This window comes from Cololabis saira, chromosome 16 (genome assembly GCF_033807715.1).
Source record: "Cololabis saira isolate AMF1-May2022 chromosome 16, fColSai1.1, whole genome shotgun sequence".
NCBI lineage: Eukaryota > Metazoa > Chordata > Actinopteri > Beloniformes > Belonidae > Cololabis > Cololabis saira.
In genome coordinates, this window is record NC_084602.1 from 17,165,241 (window position 1) to 17,182,498 (window position 17,258).

A 17,258-nucleotide genomic window follows, 5' to 3' on the forward strand; every position below is an offset into this window, starting at 1 on the left:
GAACAGCTTTTGTCTTATTTCTCAGTTCTCATTCATCATATCCGGACATCTTCCCTTGTATTCCTCACGGACCCCTCATTGAACAAATAATCCAGTGAAGGGGAGGCTCTACGAGTTCAGCAGTGTGTGTTTCTGTCATCGTTTCATGCTGGAGCCAGTCCTCAGAAGGTTAAGTAGAATATGACATCTGTGGTAAAGCAAAGGTCTGAAAGATCTAAAACCTTTGGATATGTCAGTGTCAGGATGCTAAATGGACATGCTTGGAAGTTAAACAACGTTTTCTCAGTAATCTGTGACACGCCGACCTACTCTGACATTCCCACAGCCCGCCAATCTGTTTGTCTTGTTTTACTTTAAGTTCTTTCTTGTGTGCATCGGCACTTGATCCAGTGGGGTTTGAAAGGCCGGTTGTCCCAGGTGTAGACAAATGTGTGGATTTAAAGCGCTGAGTTTAAAAACAAGACAAAGAGAAGACGTGGGAGGGGGAGTCCACAGCAAGCACTCGACTCTGGGTTTCCCAACCCTGCTGACGTCACCCTGGATGGATGCCCAGAGGCTTCACCGTTCTGCAGTAACCCTCCTTCTTTCTCTTCAGAGCGTCTGACACAAAGGCTGCGTCCCAATTGAACCCCTCGCCCTCGTTTTCTTCACTAACCCTAACTTTTGCGCGTTCCCGTGAAGGTAGTGGTGTCCCAATTCCTCTTTTCACCAAGTGGGAGGGGGCATAACGAGGGCTAGGGGCAGAGGATAGCCCCTTCAAATCGAGGGATTTCAGATGCTGACTCGCGAGCGAGGGGCTATGAAAATTTCCCGGAATGCTTTTGCCGTAGGCTCTGCGTCGATTTGACTCGCCGACCGAAGGCAAACAGGCAGACTCATCTCAGAGAAATAGAGAGAAATAATCCTGTGACTCGTCAGATTTATTTTGGATGTTTCTGATATAATAGTCTTCAGAAACCACAAAGTAATCCAGCTGTTATCTGGGTAATTTACACACTTTCAGATAAAGTTGTAGAAGATCACGCCAGAATAAAGGGATTTATGGTTCCGCGTTACACCAACGCAGAGCCTACGGCGTAGGTTACGTAACCTACGCCATAAGGTCTGCGTCGTTGTACGCGGCGACGCGCACCGTACGCCGCACCCTACGCCGTAGGCTCTGCGTCGATTTAACGCAGACCTAAGCTCCGGAGCCGGCAGACAGAAATCTCTACATTTCGGAGCAAATTTCTTAACAGGCGTAGCTACAACTTTTAGATTTCATCTATTAAACCAACATCTTCCTAAATGATTTATTTCAGCCGGCGTGATTCTCAACAGAGCAGCGTCCCAGAGAGAGTTTTCTCCCGGGGCGACGGAGCAGCTTGACCCGGCGGACACGTCTCTTCTCGGGCTGTGAGCTGAGGCTGCTCCCCGGGGGCGGCGGCTCTTCTCATCTCCGAAAACATCGGGTCAAATTTCTTAACAGGCGTTATTTGGATAAACTGAGCCCAGGTAGGGGATCTTAAGGTTACCTTTATGCCTGAAAAAATATTAAAACTTAATAAAGTGCCATATTAACAGCGCTACAGCTGAAATTAAAACAGCTTTTGGCTCTCTGCTTCCTGATCAGGTTAGGGATGAAAACGAGGCGGAGTAGGAGAAATGGGACAGGCACCTGGGCCAAGTGCCCTAGATCTCAAGTGCCCTAAAATCTCCCCCTTCTTTTTTAGGGTTTAGGGAAGAAAAGAAGTGCGAGTGGACAAAAGAAGGGCGAGTGAAGGAGAATTGGGATTGGCCCAAAGACTTGGCATCGAGAATGAATCAAAGCTCACACTTTGATAACCTCTTTTCACACACGTCACTTGCTGCAGGTACGAGTAATTTAACAGTTACCTTGTCCTTGGCTTCACCCAGCTGGTCCTCCAGTTCAGAGAAGCTGAATCCAGCCACGGTGATGAAGTCACCAATCACAGCCACAAACTTGTCCCCGCGTTCCCTCGTCCGGCTCTGCTGGTAGTGCAGCTCCTGCATGGCAGCGAGACAGAGCGCAGATGTGCAACCTTCAGATCAAATGCGGCTCAGAGCGCTCCCGCCTTCTGAGAATAAACATTAAAGAATCTGCATTTGCAGTGGAGCTCTTGTTTGTGCGGTGCCACCAGGAGTGTGCGGGACATGACCAGCACCTAAACACCTCGGGCCGCTGCCCATCTCTACCGACATGGAAACATAATTACAGGCAGCAGAAGAACCAAAGGGAGGGAGTGCGACACAGACTCGCAACAACTCACCGCCTCGAGAGCCTTCAGCCCACTTTTGATGGCGTGTACTTCTTTTTCCAACTCCGCCAGGCTGGAGAGACAAAAACGAACAAGGACCGGTCTCAGTGTGCACTCATCTGCAGCAGTTGTGTTGTAATCTAACGGACTCGGTCTTCATTACAAGAACAGGCTGTTTTATGCCTTTTATACATTTGGTGCTGAAAGCTGTCAGAGTTACATCGCCTGGATGGCTTAAGTGGACACCCGTGCTTTCCAACTAAACATCCCCGCAGGGACATATGCACTCACTTGACTTTGGCGGCCGTTGGCACGCTGCTGAGGTCCTCCTGGATGCGAAGTGTGTCCGGGTAGTTCTTCTCAAAGATCATGATCAAGTAGTGCAGCATGGTGATGCTCCTGTTCAACCACAAACGAAGACACACGAGAGTAAACCGAGCAGCCTTCAACCAACTCGTGTGACACTAAACTCATAAAAAAAAAGTCTTTTCTTAATTTTTATTGAGAGGCTTTCAGCAAAGAAGTACCAGTCTCAGGTGTGGATCATCACACGCTACCTTCCACTAACAAGCAGCACAACTAACAACTAACAGAACTATCACCATTACTGCTAGTTAAAATAACTTACACACCGCTACTTTTATTAATCTGACACTCACTGGGATCAGAGGGAAACAGACTCATGTCATCAGAGCAGAAATCAAACAGAACCTTTCCAACATCATCACCGACACCGACAACGCACCAGACTTTGTGAAGATGTTTGAAGTGTTGCCACCTTGCTGACTTTTACCGCGAGGACGAAGACGCTGCAGAAATGATGGTGACTCTGAAGGATTCATGACTGCAGGAAAAGTCCACGCAGGGTTTTTTAACCTGAAGCCCCACCAGCCCAGAACCAGGAGGAAATGTAGTGAAAGCTGGTTCTGTTGACACAAGCAACACCCGCAGCCCCTGAGGTGCCTGTGACGCCTGCGATGCCTGAGACACCCGCCACCCCTGCATGCTCGCTTAACGCAGACACTGATGTGGCATTGCACATCTTGTTTAATTAGTATAAACATTGTTTTTTTCTTTTAGGACTTAATTTCAATATACTATATTATTTTACAAGAAATTTTACATTTTTGTTTCCCAACATTGGCCCCAAATAGTGAAAAACAAACCAAACTCAGATGCATTCAAGTCCCTTTCCTTTGATGTAAACCCGTCAGCTGGATCACCACCATCTATAACTGGTTTTAATTATTTTTGGCTGCAACTCGTTATTTCCTTTGGAAAGCACATTGCGTGAGAGTATTGTGCATTTTGGACACAGTGCTGTTCTATTTATTTGATTTCATTTGATTTTATTTGAAAGCTGCACAACCAAATGTGCTTAAACTCTGAGAGCGGAGTGGAACTGGGTCACGGCAGCAGCTTGGCCTCAACGCAACCAACGGTTCAACATTTTCACATGGTGAAGTCATGGGAAATCATGCTGAAGCAGAAGCTGCAAGGAGTTGTCGTTACCATGACAACCTTTGGTGGCTTCTGGTGCTGAAAGGAGAGAACTCCCTCACACTCTGCCGACACGTGTGAACTTTCATGAGCAGCTGCCTGGTTCTTCATGAGTCTGTGATTCCTTAGAAACCACTCACGCTGAAGTAAAGCTACTGAGTCAAGTGTCGCCTACGGGAGGGGGACGCCAGCAGCTCACCTGCCATAAAACAATCATAACTCAGCTTGTTGAATCTATAGAAAGCTTCAAATATGTCGGTACTGTTCTTGATAGCCGTTTGAGCTTCTCTGGAAACACAGATTTTATCTTTTAAAAATGTCAGCAGTGACTCAACCTTCTCAGAACATTTAGCTGGGTTGGTGTACATAGAGTGTTTTAACTTTTCATCTGTCTGCCTGTTTTGGTCACCTGACCTGCCGGTGGAAGAGCTAACTAAATATAATTGTAAAATCTGTAGTAAAATAGTGGGGAAACCCAGGAGCCCTTGGCCAACATATGTACTGACAGGAGGAGGAAAGCTTCTGGGGGGTGCTACAAAGTTCCTCTGGCTAAAGGTCATTCAAAAAATGACATCTCCATACTGAAGGCAACAAAGTGAACAATGCACAACCTCCAACTGAACAGCTACGCCCCTGTTTTATCTTTAATCCATGCTTTTATGTTCTACTTGTGATCACTGAGAACTACTGACATGGTTTGTGTACAGTAACTGCTGCTAAAGCTTTAAGGTTTCACCAACAAATCTGAACCCCTTCTTGCACATCTTTTACTTTGAAATGCTTTTATGAGGCAAGAAGGATGACAGGCACGGATTCTGGGGATACATGCGTACCATCAATGGTTCTCTTTTACACAAGTTTTTACATAGCAGAAAAAACACAATTTTGGACTAAACAGAGAATGGGCTAACCCTAACCCTAACCCTAACCCTAACCCTCATCCAGCGGCCTCCTCTGGCCCACCTGTCGATGCTGGACTTGGTGTCAGCGATCTTGTTCAGGCTGGAGACCTTGAATCCGAAGGCATTTCCCCGCTGGCCTTTGTTCATGAAGTTGCCGAAGGCCAGCACCACCTCCAGGACCTGGGCCAGCCGCTTGCTCCGAACCACCTCTCTTGAAGCGCTCAGGATGGCTGGAGGGAAAAGGAAAGATGATGAGAAGCAGCTGGGGATATCATACGGAGACTGAGCACGTGCAAACTTCCAAACCTTTATATTACATAACAAACCGAACTCCCACTCTTCCCTTCTCCACTCAAACCCCACGGCGACGCAGAAACTCAAGCATTGTCCTTGCGATCTTTCATGGGGAGAGATCAGCATCATCCACAACTGGGCAGCTTGGTGGGGAAACCCACCAGGTCCAGATTAAAGGGAATATCCCCCTGAGCCATCCGCTTTTTCCCCTAAAAAAAAGGCCCGCCTGGCAGAGTGCAGGTGGTTCCCCGTTTCCACAGAGGAAACCTCAGTGTGACATGTTGTTATTGTTGCAGCACTTTCACTTTCTGCTGTTGTAAAGGACGGGAGCGGCGACTCTGGCCCCGCTGATGGCTAGCTGCTGATGGCTCGCTGCTGATGGCTCGCTGCTGAAGGCTCATGGCTAGCTGCTGATGGCTCGCTGCTGATGGCTCGCTGCTGAAGGCTCGCTGCTGATGGCTCGCTGCTGGCTTCATGTTAGAGCTGATGCCAATGAACATGCTGGGTGGGCCGTGGAAATATGCTACGGTACATGACATGCATAAAAGAATGGGCTGATACTTTCATTACGGACAATGATCAGCAGTGTGGTCGGGGGATTTTCGGAAATTGTAGCTTTCTCTTTCCACCCCCGACACTGAATGTTTGCACATCAGAAGTCGCAGTCATGAATAAACGTTAATCCAGTATTTTGGTGATAAAACATAATAAATTCATTTATCATCAGCACACAGCACCTAGGATAAACAGCATCAAACTGTATTTTGGCAATTAGGTGGTTTGAAGCAAAACAGGACTACAAAAGAGGCTAGTAACGTTAGCGTGACTGTATTCATCTGAGCTGAAACTAGTATAACTGGAATATCTGACACGACTCGGCATGACTGTCTGTCAGCAGTGACTGCTGCAACGTCATCATCCGAGCCCGGGAAAGCGCCAGGCCACCGCAGAGGTTCTGACTCAAACAGCCGCGGTCACAGCTCGGTGGAGACGGACCGGCGTTGAACACGTCTGTGGGCTGCTCTGAGAGACTTTTATGCCGGGTCTTTGAAGCGGTCTGCCGGGTTTACAAGGAACACCTCTCCCGCTCTCTCATCCCGAGCCAGCTTTCCACAACAGTCTCCCTGGTAACCTGAATGCTGGCTACAAGGGGAAAACCCTTAGAAAACCTTCCTGAGAACCCGTGCGTGACCATCGTGCACGCACACTTGCACGTAACTGCAGTTTGAACGTGTTTGGGTCGCAAAAGTCCACTCATCCGGTCCATGTGTACAATTATTATGTAGAGGGCAGTTTTGGAAAACGCAATTTTATGGAAATATTCATATCAAATATCAGTTTTCAAAATATCCTGGCTGAGTTTCTGAATCAGATTCAAGTTCAACAGAAGTTTCAGAGTTTCTGTGAGAAAATACATCAGATTCATTAGAAACACTAATATTCATAATGTTAATCTTTGGTCTTGAAAACTTCTGTCTCGCTGGAAACAGTCTCTGGTCTGAGTCCTGACTACCAGGCATCCAAACCTGCTGCGTTGGTGCCTCGAGTTGATTCCAGCCGCTTTTTTGAGTTTCCTGGCCACAGAGCTCAGATTTCAACGGCACGATCTCCAAGCCCCGTTGACACGAGTCTTGTGATGCGGTGATAAGTGGCCTCTTTGTCGTCCTTCTTAACAGTAACTTGTTGTCTGAACGCCTCAGCCTCACTGTTGCCGCAGATGCATCACAGCCACCAGCTGTCTTCCCCGAGTAGCTCTGCAAAGATGGTGGCACGATTCTTGGGCTGAATCCTCAAGATGAAATGTTTCTGACGCTTGCTTGACACTCGGATGTCCTGAGGCGCTCCTCCCTGCAGCTGAAGCTCTCTCTTTGTGATGCAGGTCCGCAGTCATTCCTTGGTTTAGATGCTCTGCTCTTCCTTGTTCAGCAGGAACGGTGGGGGCCTTTCAGCTGACGACTAAACGTGTTGTGGTGTGATGGAAGCAAGGATGCCTTGACATCAAAACGTGTGTGTGCAATCGGTGAAATTATTGAACAACAATTAACCTTAAAAAATGACCTCTTGAGTTAAAAGCAGAATATCTGCCGTGGATTCATGTATTTCTTTAAGTAACACACTCACCTTCAACCTTTGGCTTGGTCTCAGCGAGACGCTCCGCAAACTTCTTCTTGAAGAACAGCGCCTGCAATCTCTGCTGGTAGTGGTCAATTCTGGCGAGGGAGAAAAAACAAGAGCAAGTCAAGGGAGAGTCGTCTTCAAGGGTGTGGATTTCAAAGAGATGCAGTCGAGAGGAAGAGATCCTGTTTCACTTAATTTTTCTTGTAAAAACATTTTGGCCTGTGAGAGGATGGAGCCCGGAAAACAGGCAGATTGACAGAGGATGACATTTTACAGGTGATGTATCTTTCTTCCAAAATGAACTTGACTTGAACAGGACTCGGACTTGTAAGTTGCTTTCGTCTCCCTTTCTGCTGTGCTTGTGCTTTCATACACGCGCGTGAAGACGCGACTGACAGCTGCAAGAGACGACTCCTGACTGATCGAGGTTTCGTTTTTTTCATGCAGGCACTGGGGAGTTTTGCAGAACTGCCATAGGAACACTAGGAGGAGCCAGAGGACACCGTCTGTTTCATCAAGTACGTCTACTCAAGCTGCAGAGTTCTGCCGTAAACTTTAACCCGTCTGATGCACTGACACATGTTGTGGACAAAAGAAACCCGATATTCAACCCAACAACAATGCTGATGCTGCGTTACATGATAATTAATCTGTGTACCTGCTCATTTCAAAGAGGAAGCGGTCGGCCCGGGCCATCCTCTCCAACTCATGTTTGTGCTCCTCCAGCAGATCGATGTCACTTTTCTCAGGGATAAACTTAAGCAGCTGCGAAGATGAGGGTAGAAAATGACAATGACATTCGGGCCAACTGTTAAAGCAGAACAGTCTGTGCAGCGAAGCCATTACTATAATTAACTATCTGTTAAAAATCTTCAATACAAAACAGCCCGTTGAAAACAGAGAAGCCCCGTCTCTCCACAGCTCTCCTGTTAAAGCCCAGCTGGGCAGCTTCCTCTGGCAGTGACGCCTACCTGCTCCAACATATCTTTGGCGAGCTCCTCCCTCTCATCCATCTCCAGTATCGCCCTCTTGATTTCTTCATTTGTCATTTTTAATCTGTAAAAGGAGGGAAACCTGCTTAATCACATTTAATACAAACACAAGTGGACTGGCCAGCGATCTGAACATCGACCTGTCACCGGCCCACACCCTCCCCGGACCCCCCCCCGCTGCCCCCCGGAAGCGCTGCCGGCTGTTCTCAGTGCATCTGATCGGTGTTACGTGTGCCGGGTCACGATCAATAACAGCATTGTTAGTGTGAGCATCAAAGCCTTATTGACCAGCTGCTGACCCTATCTGGGTCGCTCTATACCCCGGGGTCATTTGCTATTGACACGAAAGTGAGTTCAGGGACTGTGCTGCTGTTTTGTCAGGCACACAAAAGGACCCAGGAAGCCTCTTTATTGATTTTCTTTTTTTTTTTTTTGCTGTGTGAGAGGGGATCTGGTCCATGGGTGTTTGGAGACATAAGAATTCTGACCCTATTGTGGACTGGACCTTAAACAGTGACAATTGATTGCGGCTGAGATGTCCTGTGAGCCTCTTGGGAAAGAGGTCACTTATAAAAACTTCATGTGACCTGAAGTGGATGTACAGTAGATAGATAGCCCTTGAAGGGTTGTCTTTCTGATACGCACCCTTGCCTGGACAATACTTTCCGTCACATGCTTTTTTTTTTTTTTAAAGAGACACGTGGTTGGCAATTCGATTTTCCTGACATTTGTCATTGTCTGCAAATAAAAGCACTCGGCTAAAGCAGTTTTACTTCATGCTTCAGGCACTGAATCTGACCTACAGGCTGCACTTTCCCCTAAAAGGTCCTTCTCTCATGGTAAGAAAATGTATATGAACCCCTTAGAATTATTTGATTTTCTCCATTAATTTGACATGAAATATGGTGGAATTTTCATAAGCAACAACAATAGACAAATATAAATGTGATTCAACTGACAACCGACAAACAGTTGTCATTTCTTGCACCTCCTGAATTCTCCCAGGAAACAGTCACACTCTTTGGAGTTACAAGCTGCTTTAACTTCCTTTGGCAGCGGAGACTTCATCAAGCTTTTTCAGTATCTCTGGAACCGAGCTGCTAAACGTTCAGGAACAGGGCCGGCCCTAGGACTTTGGTGGGCCTAAACAAGATTCTGTTTGTGGCCTCAAAACCACTCCAAGCAAAATCACACGCACTGCTTACAGCTCGCAATATATCTGTGCGTGTTAAATAAATTGAACTGAACCCACTGGGGCTGTTTTCATCATGTGGCCCCCTCAGTAGTTTTGGCCCCAAAAAACACATAAAGCGTTCATGCCAGGAATCGGCGCTGTTCAGGAAGAATTGTGGGCAATTCCTCTTCCCAGATCTGCTTCAGCTCAGACACATTTGTAGGATGTCTGGCCTGAGCGGCTCGCTTGGGCTCATTCCACAGCATCTCTACGGGGTCAAGTCCTGGGTTTTGAGCAAAACTGCTCCAAAAGGTGGATTTTCTTTTTCTTTTTTTTATCTGCTCTTTAGTGGATTTATTTCCACGTTTATGTTGTTTGTTCTGCTGTGTCACCCAACTTCTACTAAGCTTGAGCTGGTGATCATTCACTCCGACATTATCCTGGAGAATATATTTGTAAACGTGGACTAATGTTTGTGTTCATGACAGCAAGTGGTCCAGGCCCAAATCATGACACCCCCTCCACCATACGGACTAGGGTGATTTTGTGCCATAAATAATATTGAGTATGTCCTCTGTGTTTTCTTCCACGGACACCCTGCCAGGTCAACAGCCTCTGCTCAGTGGACTCATGAATAGAGAAGTCTTTACCCACTGAGGATTTTGATTTCCCTTACAGGGAGCCACCGAGCTGGAAGCCCACTTTTAAAAGGATCCACCGAACAAAACTGTGGACGGACGGAGGCCTCAATGCGCTGAAGACTTCCGATCAATGTGGGTGGTCTGCCTGAGGCTCGACGGGTACAAAGTCATCTCAGACATCTTCTTTGTGTGAGTCGTGATTAACAACGACATAACTTTTATTCACAGCAAGCTGAACATGTCTGAGGGACTCAAATTAAAGTCAGTCAAAACAATTAAAGTAGCTCTTAACTCATCTCAGCATTTGTACTCCAAGTGTGAAAACGATGAAGTCCGGTTAGCTTTCACTGAAGTAATACGTGTCTGGGTTCACGAATGTTTAATGAGTTCAATAGAGACACATGTTATTGTAGTTATCAGCTTCAACACATTGCGTTTGTCCATAATTGTAACTTAGATCAAGATCAAGTAAGATTTTATGACAAATTGATGCAGAAAAGACTTGATTCCAAAGGTTTTGTGTACTTTTCTTTCTGAAGTCACGGGCACAGAAATAATCAGTTGCTCACCAGTTTCCCCGTGTGGGATCAGAGATCTTTCTTAGTGGAAACTCTTACTTTGAAAGCAGGATGACACAGTTCTGCGCACGTCTGCCGTCGATGACGGACAACTCTTTGACCTTCCGCGTGCTGACGTAAATGTCATCCATGGAGCCCGTCTCTTTCTGCAGGAACGTTGAAACAGAAGAGGGATTCAGGTTCCAAATCACTTCAGACCAACAGTGCTCACCAAACTCAAAGCATGCACAGTGATGTCCGCGCTCACATCGGTGGGAGGTATTTAACTCACCCTTCTGAGGTTTAACAAGGTGGTCATTTACAACGGATTTAAAAAAAAAAGAGAGAAAAAAACAAAAACAACCCAAGACCACCAAGCACGGTTGCTGTACCAAGCACAGAATAAAAGTGTTCCCTCCAACCAATAAAATTGGACCACACATTTTTTGCAGTTACTACCTTGTAAATGTGGAGGGAAATGTATCGATTCATTGATTCAGTTAGAAAGCCCAATACCACCAAATATTCAGAGCACGTCTTTGTTGAGTCACTGCTGCAAATACGATGCAAATCAGCTCATCAAAGTCCCAATGCGACCCTTAAAAACGGGATTCAACCAGAGCCGGCCACGTTAGTGTCGCACAGATACAGTATTAAAATCTGCAGACGGAGAGAGCACGTGTCTGAGAAAACTGGCTTCATCACGAGCATAAAGTGCTTATTTTCTGGGCTGGGGGTTCCTCCGCATCAGAAATGTTCTTCTTTGCTGCTGCCGTGTGAAGCACCTGTACAACAGATGCAGCCAGAAGAGAACGTGACACATTTCCACGCCTGTGCTGCTCCGCAGTGTTTGGCAGCAGACGGAGGTTGGCACTGGGTTACCGGGGCAACTCCCATCAACCGATACCAGGGGAGTCCCGTCGGGCCACGTTCAGAGGGCAACTTGAGCAGCTGAGCAGTGAAACATGAGCATTCAGCACTGACGTACCTGGAGACTGAATATATGACCCTTGTAGCAGTCCCCAGGTGACACCAATTGGAGGTGGGGCTTCTAAATATATACTTTTAAAAATGTCCATTTGTGACAGTAACTTATGACCCAACGGAATGATGATGGTATAATTATATTCACACAATAATGGACTTAAATATGCCTGATAAAAGATAGTAGCGACTACGGAAAGCCATCTTAGCTCACAAAATTCAGAAAAGATTAGAAGGATAAAGGCAAATACAATAATTTTTTTTCTTTTCTCTTTACTTTCAGTTTACAGTCTTGCATTCTGTGTGACACCAATATTTTTCATACTTTTTTTTCTCCAACTTTATTTCTTAGTCTCCAACCATTTTAGGCCTATAACACGTTCCAAAAACATCTTGGGCAGCATTTCAGGGGATGGTACTGATGATTTGGTACAAATGCAGTATCCGTGAACACGCAAGTCTTGAAGGAGAAAAGATACAGATGATCTTCGTCTTTTGAAAAACCACACTCCTCAAAAAAAAAATCCCAAGGAACCTGGGTGTTTTTAACTTCTCCATTATTAAAAAATTCAAGAAACCTAAATCAGGAACTGTGATTCATCAGAGCTGATAAAACCAGAGAAAAATGGTGTGGAAAAAAAGTTTTTTCTTGTGAATGCAGTAGGAGGTGACAAAATCTGCTCCTGAAAACCGTTTGCTCATCTGGTCGTCACGGATACCACTTTTTGGACCATGTTAAGATGGTTGTATATAAGTAAATAAAATGATGTTAAGGCCAAAAAAACAACAACATTAAAAACTAGGGGTTCAAACTGTGTGCAAAGAAAGAAATGTAAACCGAATCAGTGTGTGATTCCATATCTTCCCACGATTCTGATTTGGGTTCACGAGGGCTTCTCACAAGATTCACATCACACGCGATCTGAACTGTTGCCAATATATCATTCTGGATTATAAATATTAGAGTAAACCAACATCCCAGAGTACAATTCAAACTGAATGCCAAAGGATGGTAATGAAAAACGGCATCAGGAAGTACAGGAAGCAATTAAGGAAGGTAACCGAGCACTCACCTGTTTGAAGGATTGGTTAGTTAGCAGGTCCTGGCCAGGCAGTCGGAGAGCGAAGAGCGGAGAGAGACAAAAAAAATTGAAAACACATGCAAAGATTAGCATTTAAAGCTGGAGGAAAAGTGGCGGCTACAGAAAAGAACTACAGCTACCATGTGCACCTCAAAAGCTGAAGCTGCGAAGCTCTGTGTGACAAACTGTCCGCGTCTCCGAGGGCTCATGAACTTTGCACGGGGGGCTGGAAGGGGAGCAAAATCACCCTTCTAGCTAGGCTTCCATCTCCTAGCAGCACTCACGATTGCTCAAGTGTATTCTTTTCATTTGCATCTATGTCTGTTTTGACATGAAAAAAAAAACCAAAGCCCTGAAAAACGGCTGTGGCTAATCCTACAGAGGGAAAACGTAAACAAAATTCCATTTCAGACAAAGACCAAGAGGTTTTAGGGACAGAAATAATGCCATGCATAAACACTGCAGTACAGTCCAGTTGAACCGCACTCCTGCCAAATGAAGCCCAGTTGTCAAACGCAGGAAGATTGGCTTAAATGTGGCCGTGTCCAGTGAAATCTGCATTTAAGCGCTGGCCTGTGCCAATGAAAACCTGCTCCGTAAAAAGAAATACCCGCACTTAATCACTGTCAGCAGCAACCTAAAATGACCCGTTACTCTTTAATAGAAGCCTGCAAAGAAATCTTGTGCTTTTTACTGTCTGCTTTCGATCAAAGCTGTAAAATGCATTATGCAGGAATTTAACTGCTCAACCTCAACAAAGAGCATGTGTTGCTCTTGCATGAATCCTTACGGACCACGCTTTAAACTGCCATTACTAGAAAATAATGAGGGCATATTAACTTTCCACTTAAACCCATTCAGAACTTTGTAATATATCAGTTTGTGCAATTACACCTAATATTATCACATGACAAGTGTGCAATTAGTTTGGAGCGCAGAGGGGAGTAATTGCTACGTACTGTATTGCCACAAGAGCACGCATGCTGCAATTACCCCATTAGTCAGTCCCTGGTCCAACATGATTTACTGAATAGTCTCTTTATTTTGGTATCCTCATTTCAGTGAGTGTCCCATCTTTGTGTGCCGTGAGACCTTGCGGGCCGAGTGCTTCCCCGGCACTGTCGTGATTCATGAGCCCACGAAGAACCCGGCAGTTCTCACACGAACGCTCTGCAGATACTGGCGGAAGCTGGAGCTCTGTGGCGTTCCTACAACGAGGCATTCAGCAGTGAACAGCTGCTCGTGTTGGCCTGAAGATGGACCGCTGGCGCTGCTCGGAGCCCACTCTTAAAACACACCCCACCCCTCTGCCCATCGCAACACACACACTCAGTCACACAATACAGACCTGCTGTCTCTGATAGGCTGAAAACATCTTCTCTATGTCCTTCAGGTCAAGAATTTTGAAAGCTTTCAGGTCATCGATTTCATTCCAGATGGTGCCATTGATCATATTCTGGAACGGGACAGAGACACAAGTTAACATAAACACATTCATTCGCAATGAAGACCGCTACTCCTGAGTCATGTGTTAGGGGGATGAAGAGAACAGATGTTTTCAATTTTGTGTGCAGTTAAAGTCTCCGGGCTCAATTGCAACTACACAAGTGCAGCGAGGTTCAAAGCGGCGGGTCCTGAACACGCTGCCTGTGTGGGCATCTGCATGTGCAGAAGAGCAGCCTCCAGAAGATCACGACAGGGTAAAGGCGACATGCTAAAGGCTCCCATGTTCTGTCCCATCGTTCAGAAAGGGTTCGCCAGTCAGGAACAATGACACCGAACCATCTGGGAAGTTCTGTTTGGGACAACGGTAAGTAGCGGATGATGGGAAAAAATATGCTGCCGCCACTTTAAGTAGTGTAGTTGAACAACTTGCTGAATCAGCAAATAGGAACCTCCACTCCTGGATGTCACTGAAAACTCACCCACGGCTGCAGCATGCACTTCTCCCACTTACTGGATCGGCAGATGTTATGTGAGAGGTTTAGAGACATCTTGCCTACTTGATACCCTTTTGCTTCACTGTCTGTGAAAAGGAGCAGGAAACGCCTCCTCTAGAGCTGAAGGTGAATTTGTCCCCTCTGGATCATACAAACCGCCTTGTTTGACTATTCTGCACTCAGAGTGACAATCTCTCACGTCACGTTTCCCCGTCAGCGCCATCTATGGGCAATTAAAAAACCTTGGACTTCTGAACACTCATTCATCAGCATCAACTCGTCATCAGCCAATCAAACGACGCGTCACTGATCAGACTGCCATGCTGCTGATTTCCCGTCAGAGTCCTGTTGGACTGAAACGAACAATAGCGTATGAATCCCCAGTGGAAATATTCATCATTACAGAATAATTACTGATGAAAAGTTGGAAGTGGTGCAAAAAAAGAGGGTTAAATCTCCACAGTGACTGATGACCTCGTGACTAAACTGCTCTGTGATGTAACCTGGGAACTCCTGAGTTGATGATGTCACTGCAGTGCCATCTCTCCTGGTAGACAACAAGGATGGAAACTCAAGGCCAACAGTTCAATATCTGAGAGAAAAGACGCTCCTTTGCAGGGACATGTTCAGAATCACTGCGTCTGTTTTTACCAATCACCGCAGCACCTGTTCTTTTACTTTTACCGCTCCGTCTGCAGTCTCTTCCCAACATTCCTGCAGTGTCTAAACTGCATTCCTGCATTGATGGTGTTCTTGATGTGACCTCATGCTCCCCTTGATGATCAAGGGAAAGAAAAGAGTTCAGACTTCTTCCTCCTTACAGCCGGTTTCACCCGACTTGCTCTACATCTTTGACATATCCTTGTATTCTGGATTCAATTCTGGACATTACAAATGAGTTGGAAATCTCATTCAGTGGCACCTGCATGTAATCAACTTCCCGTCGTCATGGTTACATCCATAGGCATGATTTGAAATGGAGGAAGTTACGACAAAGGCCTGAGGTCCTTGGCTCTGTTGGAAATGCACTTTTATTTCAAAGATGGGTTGTGTGTATTGTTTATTTTCTCCTGAACTTTTTCTGGCCATTTTATTTTTCTCTCTCCACACAGTTTTGGATGCTGAGTTGCTTAAATGATTCTTACTGTCACTTTTCACCTTCTATTGTGTACATTTTGTGTTTGTGTTTGTTGGAGGAAAGTTTTGAGCATTTTCTCACCTCTCCAATTTTGGCCCAGTTGAAGGACTTGAGGGGGTGAGAAGGTTGAGGGAGGGACCTGGAGCGCATGGTGGAGTTGCATGACAACAGCATGGGAGGGGGTGGAGCTCCAAACATGGGAGGAGCTCCAGGTGGAGGAGGCGGTCCTCCTGGTGGAGGAGGAGGCGGCGGAGGAGGCGGGCTGCTGAATGGTAGTGGAGGCGGTGGTGGTGGAGGAAAGCCGGTCATCATGGGTGGAGGAGGTGGAGCCATGGGGCCGCCGGGAGGGGGAGGTGGTAAAGAGCCGCTGCCGCCCTGCTGGACCAAATGAGACGTTATTACACATCTTTAACTACATCACAACTACATTGCTCGTGTTAATAACAAAACTGCAAGAGACAACTATTTGAATAATAAATAAATAATAATAAATACATACATACAAGAAAACCCGATAACTGAAGACCTGATTAACAAATGCCCAGAGCAGCTGTCTTGACCATTTACTGCTTGTTATTTTCACTGCAGTGTGTTGATCAACTTAAGACATAGAACTACATGAATATAATAATTTGTCACTGTAAAATAAACATATTGGCAGTTTTTAAGGAAGTATGACTCAGACTAGTCTGTCTTTCCTTTTGTTCATTTTTGATCAGATGTTCATCAAAGCTGCTATTTTCTATTTTTGTACATAACTACAATAAGCACAAGAAAAAAATTCATCTTAAAAAAAAAAACATTTTCAACTGTAAATAAAATCAGATCGTGTAAGTCGTGTTTAAAGTAAACAACTGTAGAGCTGAAGAAACAACTGTTCCTTGTTCCTCCTCAGTTTTAGGTCCGGTGGTGGCCGACTGACACAAAGGTCCAGACACAAACTACCAGTGTTTTTTTACAGGTAGTGTTGAGGCTGGTTACAGCTCAGTGGACCACAGAGAACTCCAACGACAGATCGTGATCCGAGGGCTCTTAGTAGGAGGTGACAAAAACAAGTATCTCACAGAAATCATGGAATAATCTTCTCTAAATCATTGAGGCTACTGCTCATCAAGGCTTTATGAACATGAGTTTGTTGGGTGTAGTTTTGTCCAGAAACTCCAACGCAATCCAACACCTCCAAAAGAGCTGGTCCAAATCTGAATCAAAAGGTGAACTTTGGTGCAACCGTCCTTGTGAGAGAGCATACCAGACCAACACATGACCTGATGCCTAGAATCAGATGATTTGTGGTGCTAAATTAAATGCAGACATTTATTTCTGTGGGATTAATACTGAGATGCATTTAGGACGTTTGGATTTCTGTCTGTGTGACAAGAAATTAAACCAGTTTACAAACTCACCAAGCAATTTGTACCAGAACAAATTAACTCAGGAGTGAAAGCACTCTAACCCGCTACAGCCAGCGGCTCTACTCACTGAAAAGTCGGTGATACGCAACGAGAGATCCAGCACTTGTTCCCGGGCCGAGCGCAGCTCCACACCCTCTCGTTGGAGCTTGTCCTTCATCTTGTTCAAAGTCTTCATCATGTCCTCCTTCTCCTGGGTCTTGGTATCACACTCCCGCTCTTTCCTCTCCAGTTTTCCCATCAGCTCTACATGATCTGAAGGTAAACAA

The 17,258-nt window shown here is 45.7% G+C and overlaps 1 protein-coding gene across 6 annotated transcripts in view; it reads right to left on the reverse strand.

Annotated features, from left to right (window-relative positions):
- Positions 1-17,258, reverse strand: part of daam2 (dishevelled associated activator of morphogenesis 2) — a 133,235-nt gene that overhangs the window by 7,296 nt on the left and 108,681 nt on the right. For 3 of the 6 annotated variants that reach the window (XM_061743113.1, XM_061743112.1, XM_061743114.1), the window contains exons 13-24: positions 17,060-17,244; positions 15,662-15,958; positions 13,851-13,958; positions 12,494-12,523; positions 10,497-10,603; positions 8,044-8,128; positions 7,731-7,837; positions 7,076-7,164; positions 4,722-4,890; positions 2,550-2,657; positions 2,271-2,331; positions 1,876-2,007 (exon numbers count right to left, since the gene is read on the reverse strand). In XM_061743113.1, the coding sequence (XP_061599097.1) occupies positions 1,876-2,007; positions 2,271-2,331; positions 2,550-2,657; positions 4,722-4,890; positions 7,076-7,164; positions 7,731-7,837; positions 8,044-8,128; positions 10,497-10,603; positions 12,494-12,523; positions 13,851-13,958; positions 15,662-15,958; positions 17,060-17,244 (1,478 nt within the window). The remainder of the gene's footprint in view (positions 1-1,875; positions 2,008-2,270; positions 2,332-2,549; positions 2,658-4,721; positions 4,891-7,075; positions 7,165-7,730; positions 7,838-8,043; positions 8,129-10,496; positions 10,604-12,493; positions 12,524-13,850; positions 13,959-15,661; positions 15,959-17,059; positions 17,245-17,258) is intronic. The other 3 variants (XM_061743117.1, XM_061743115.1, XM_061743116.1) reach the window with 3 other exon arrangements.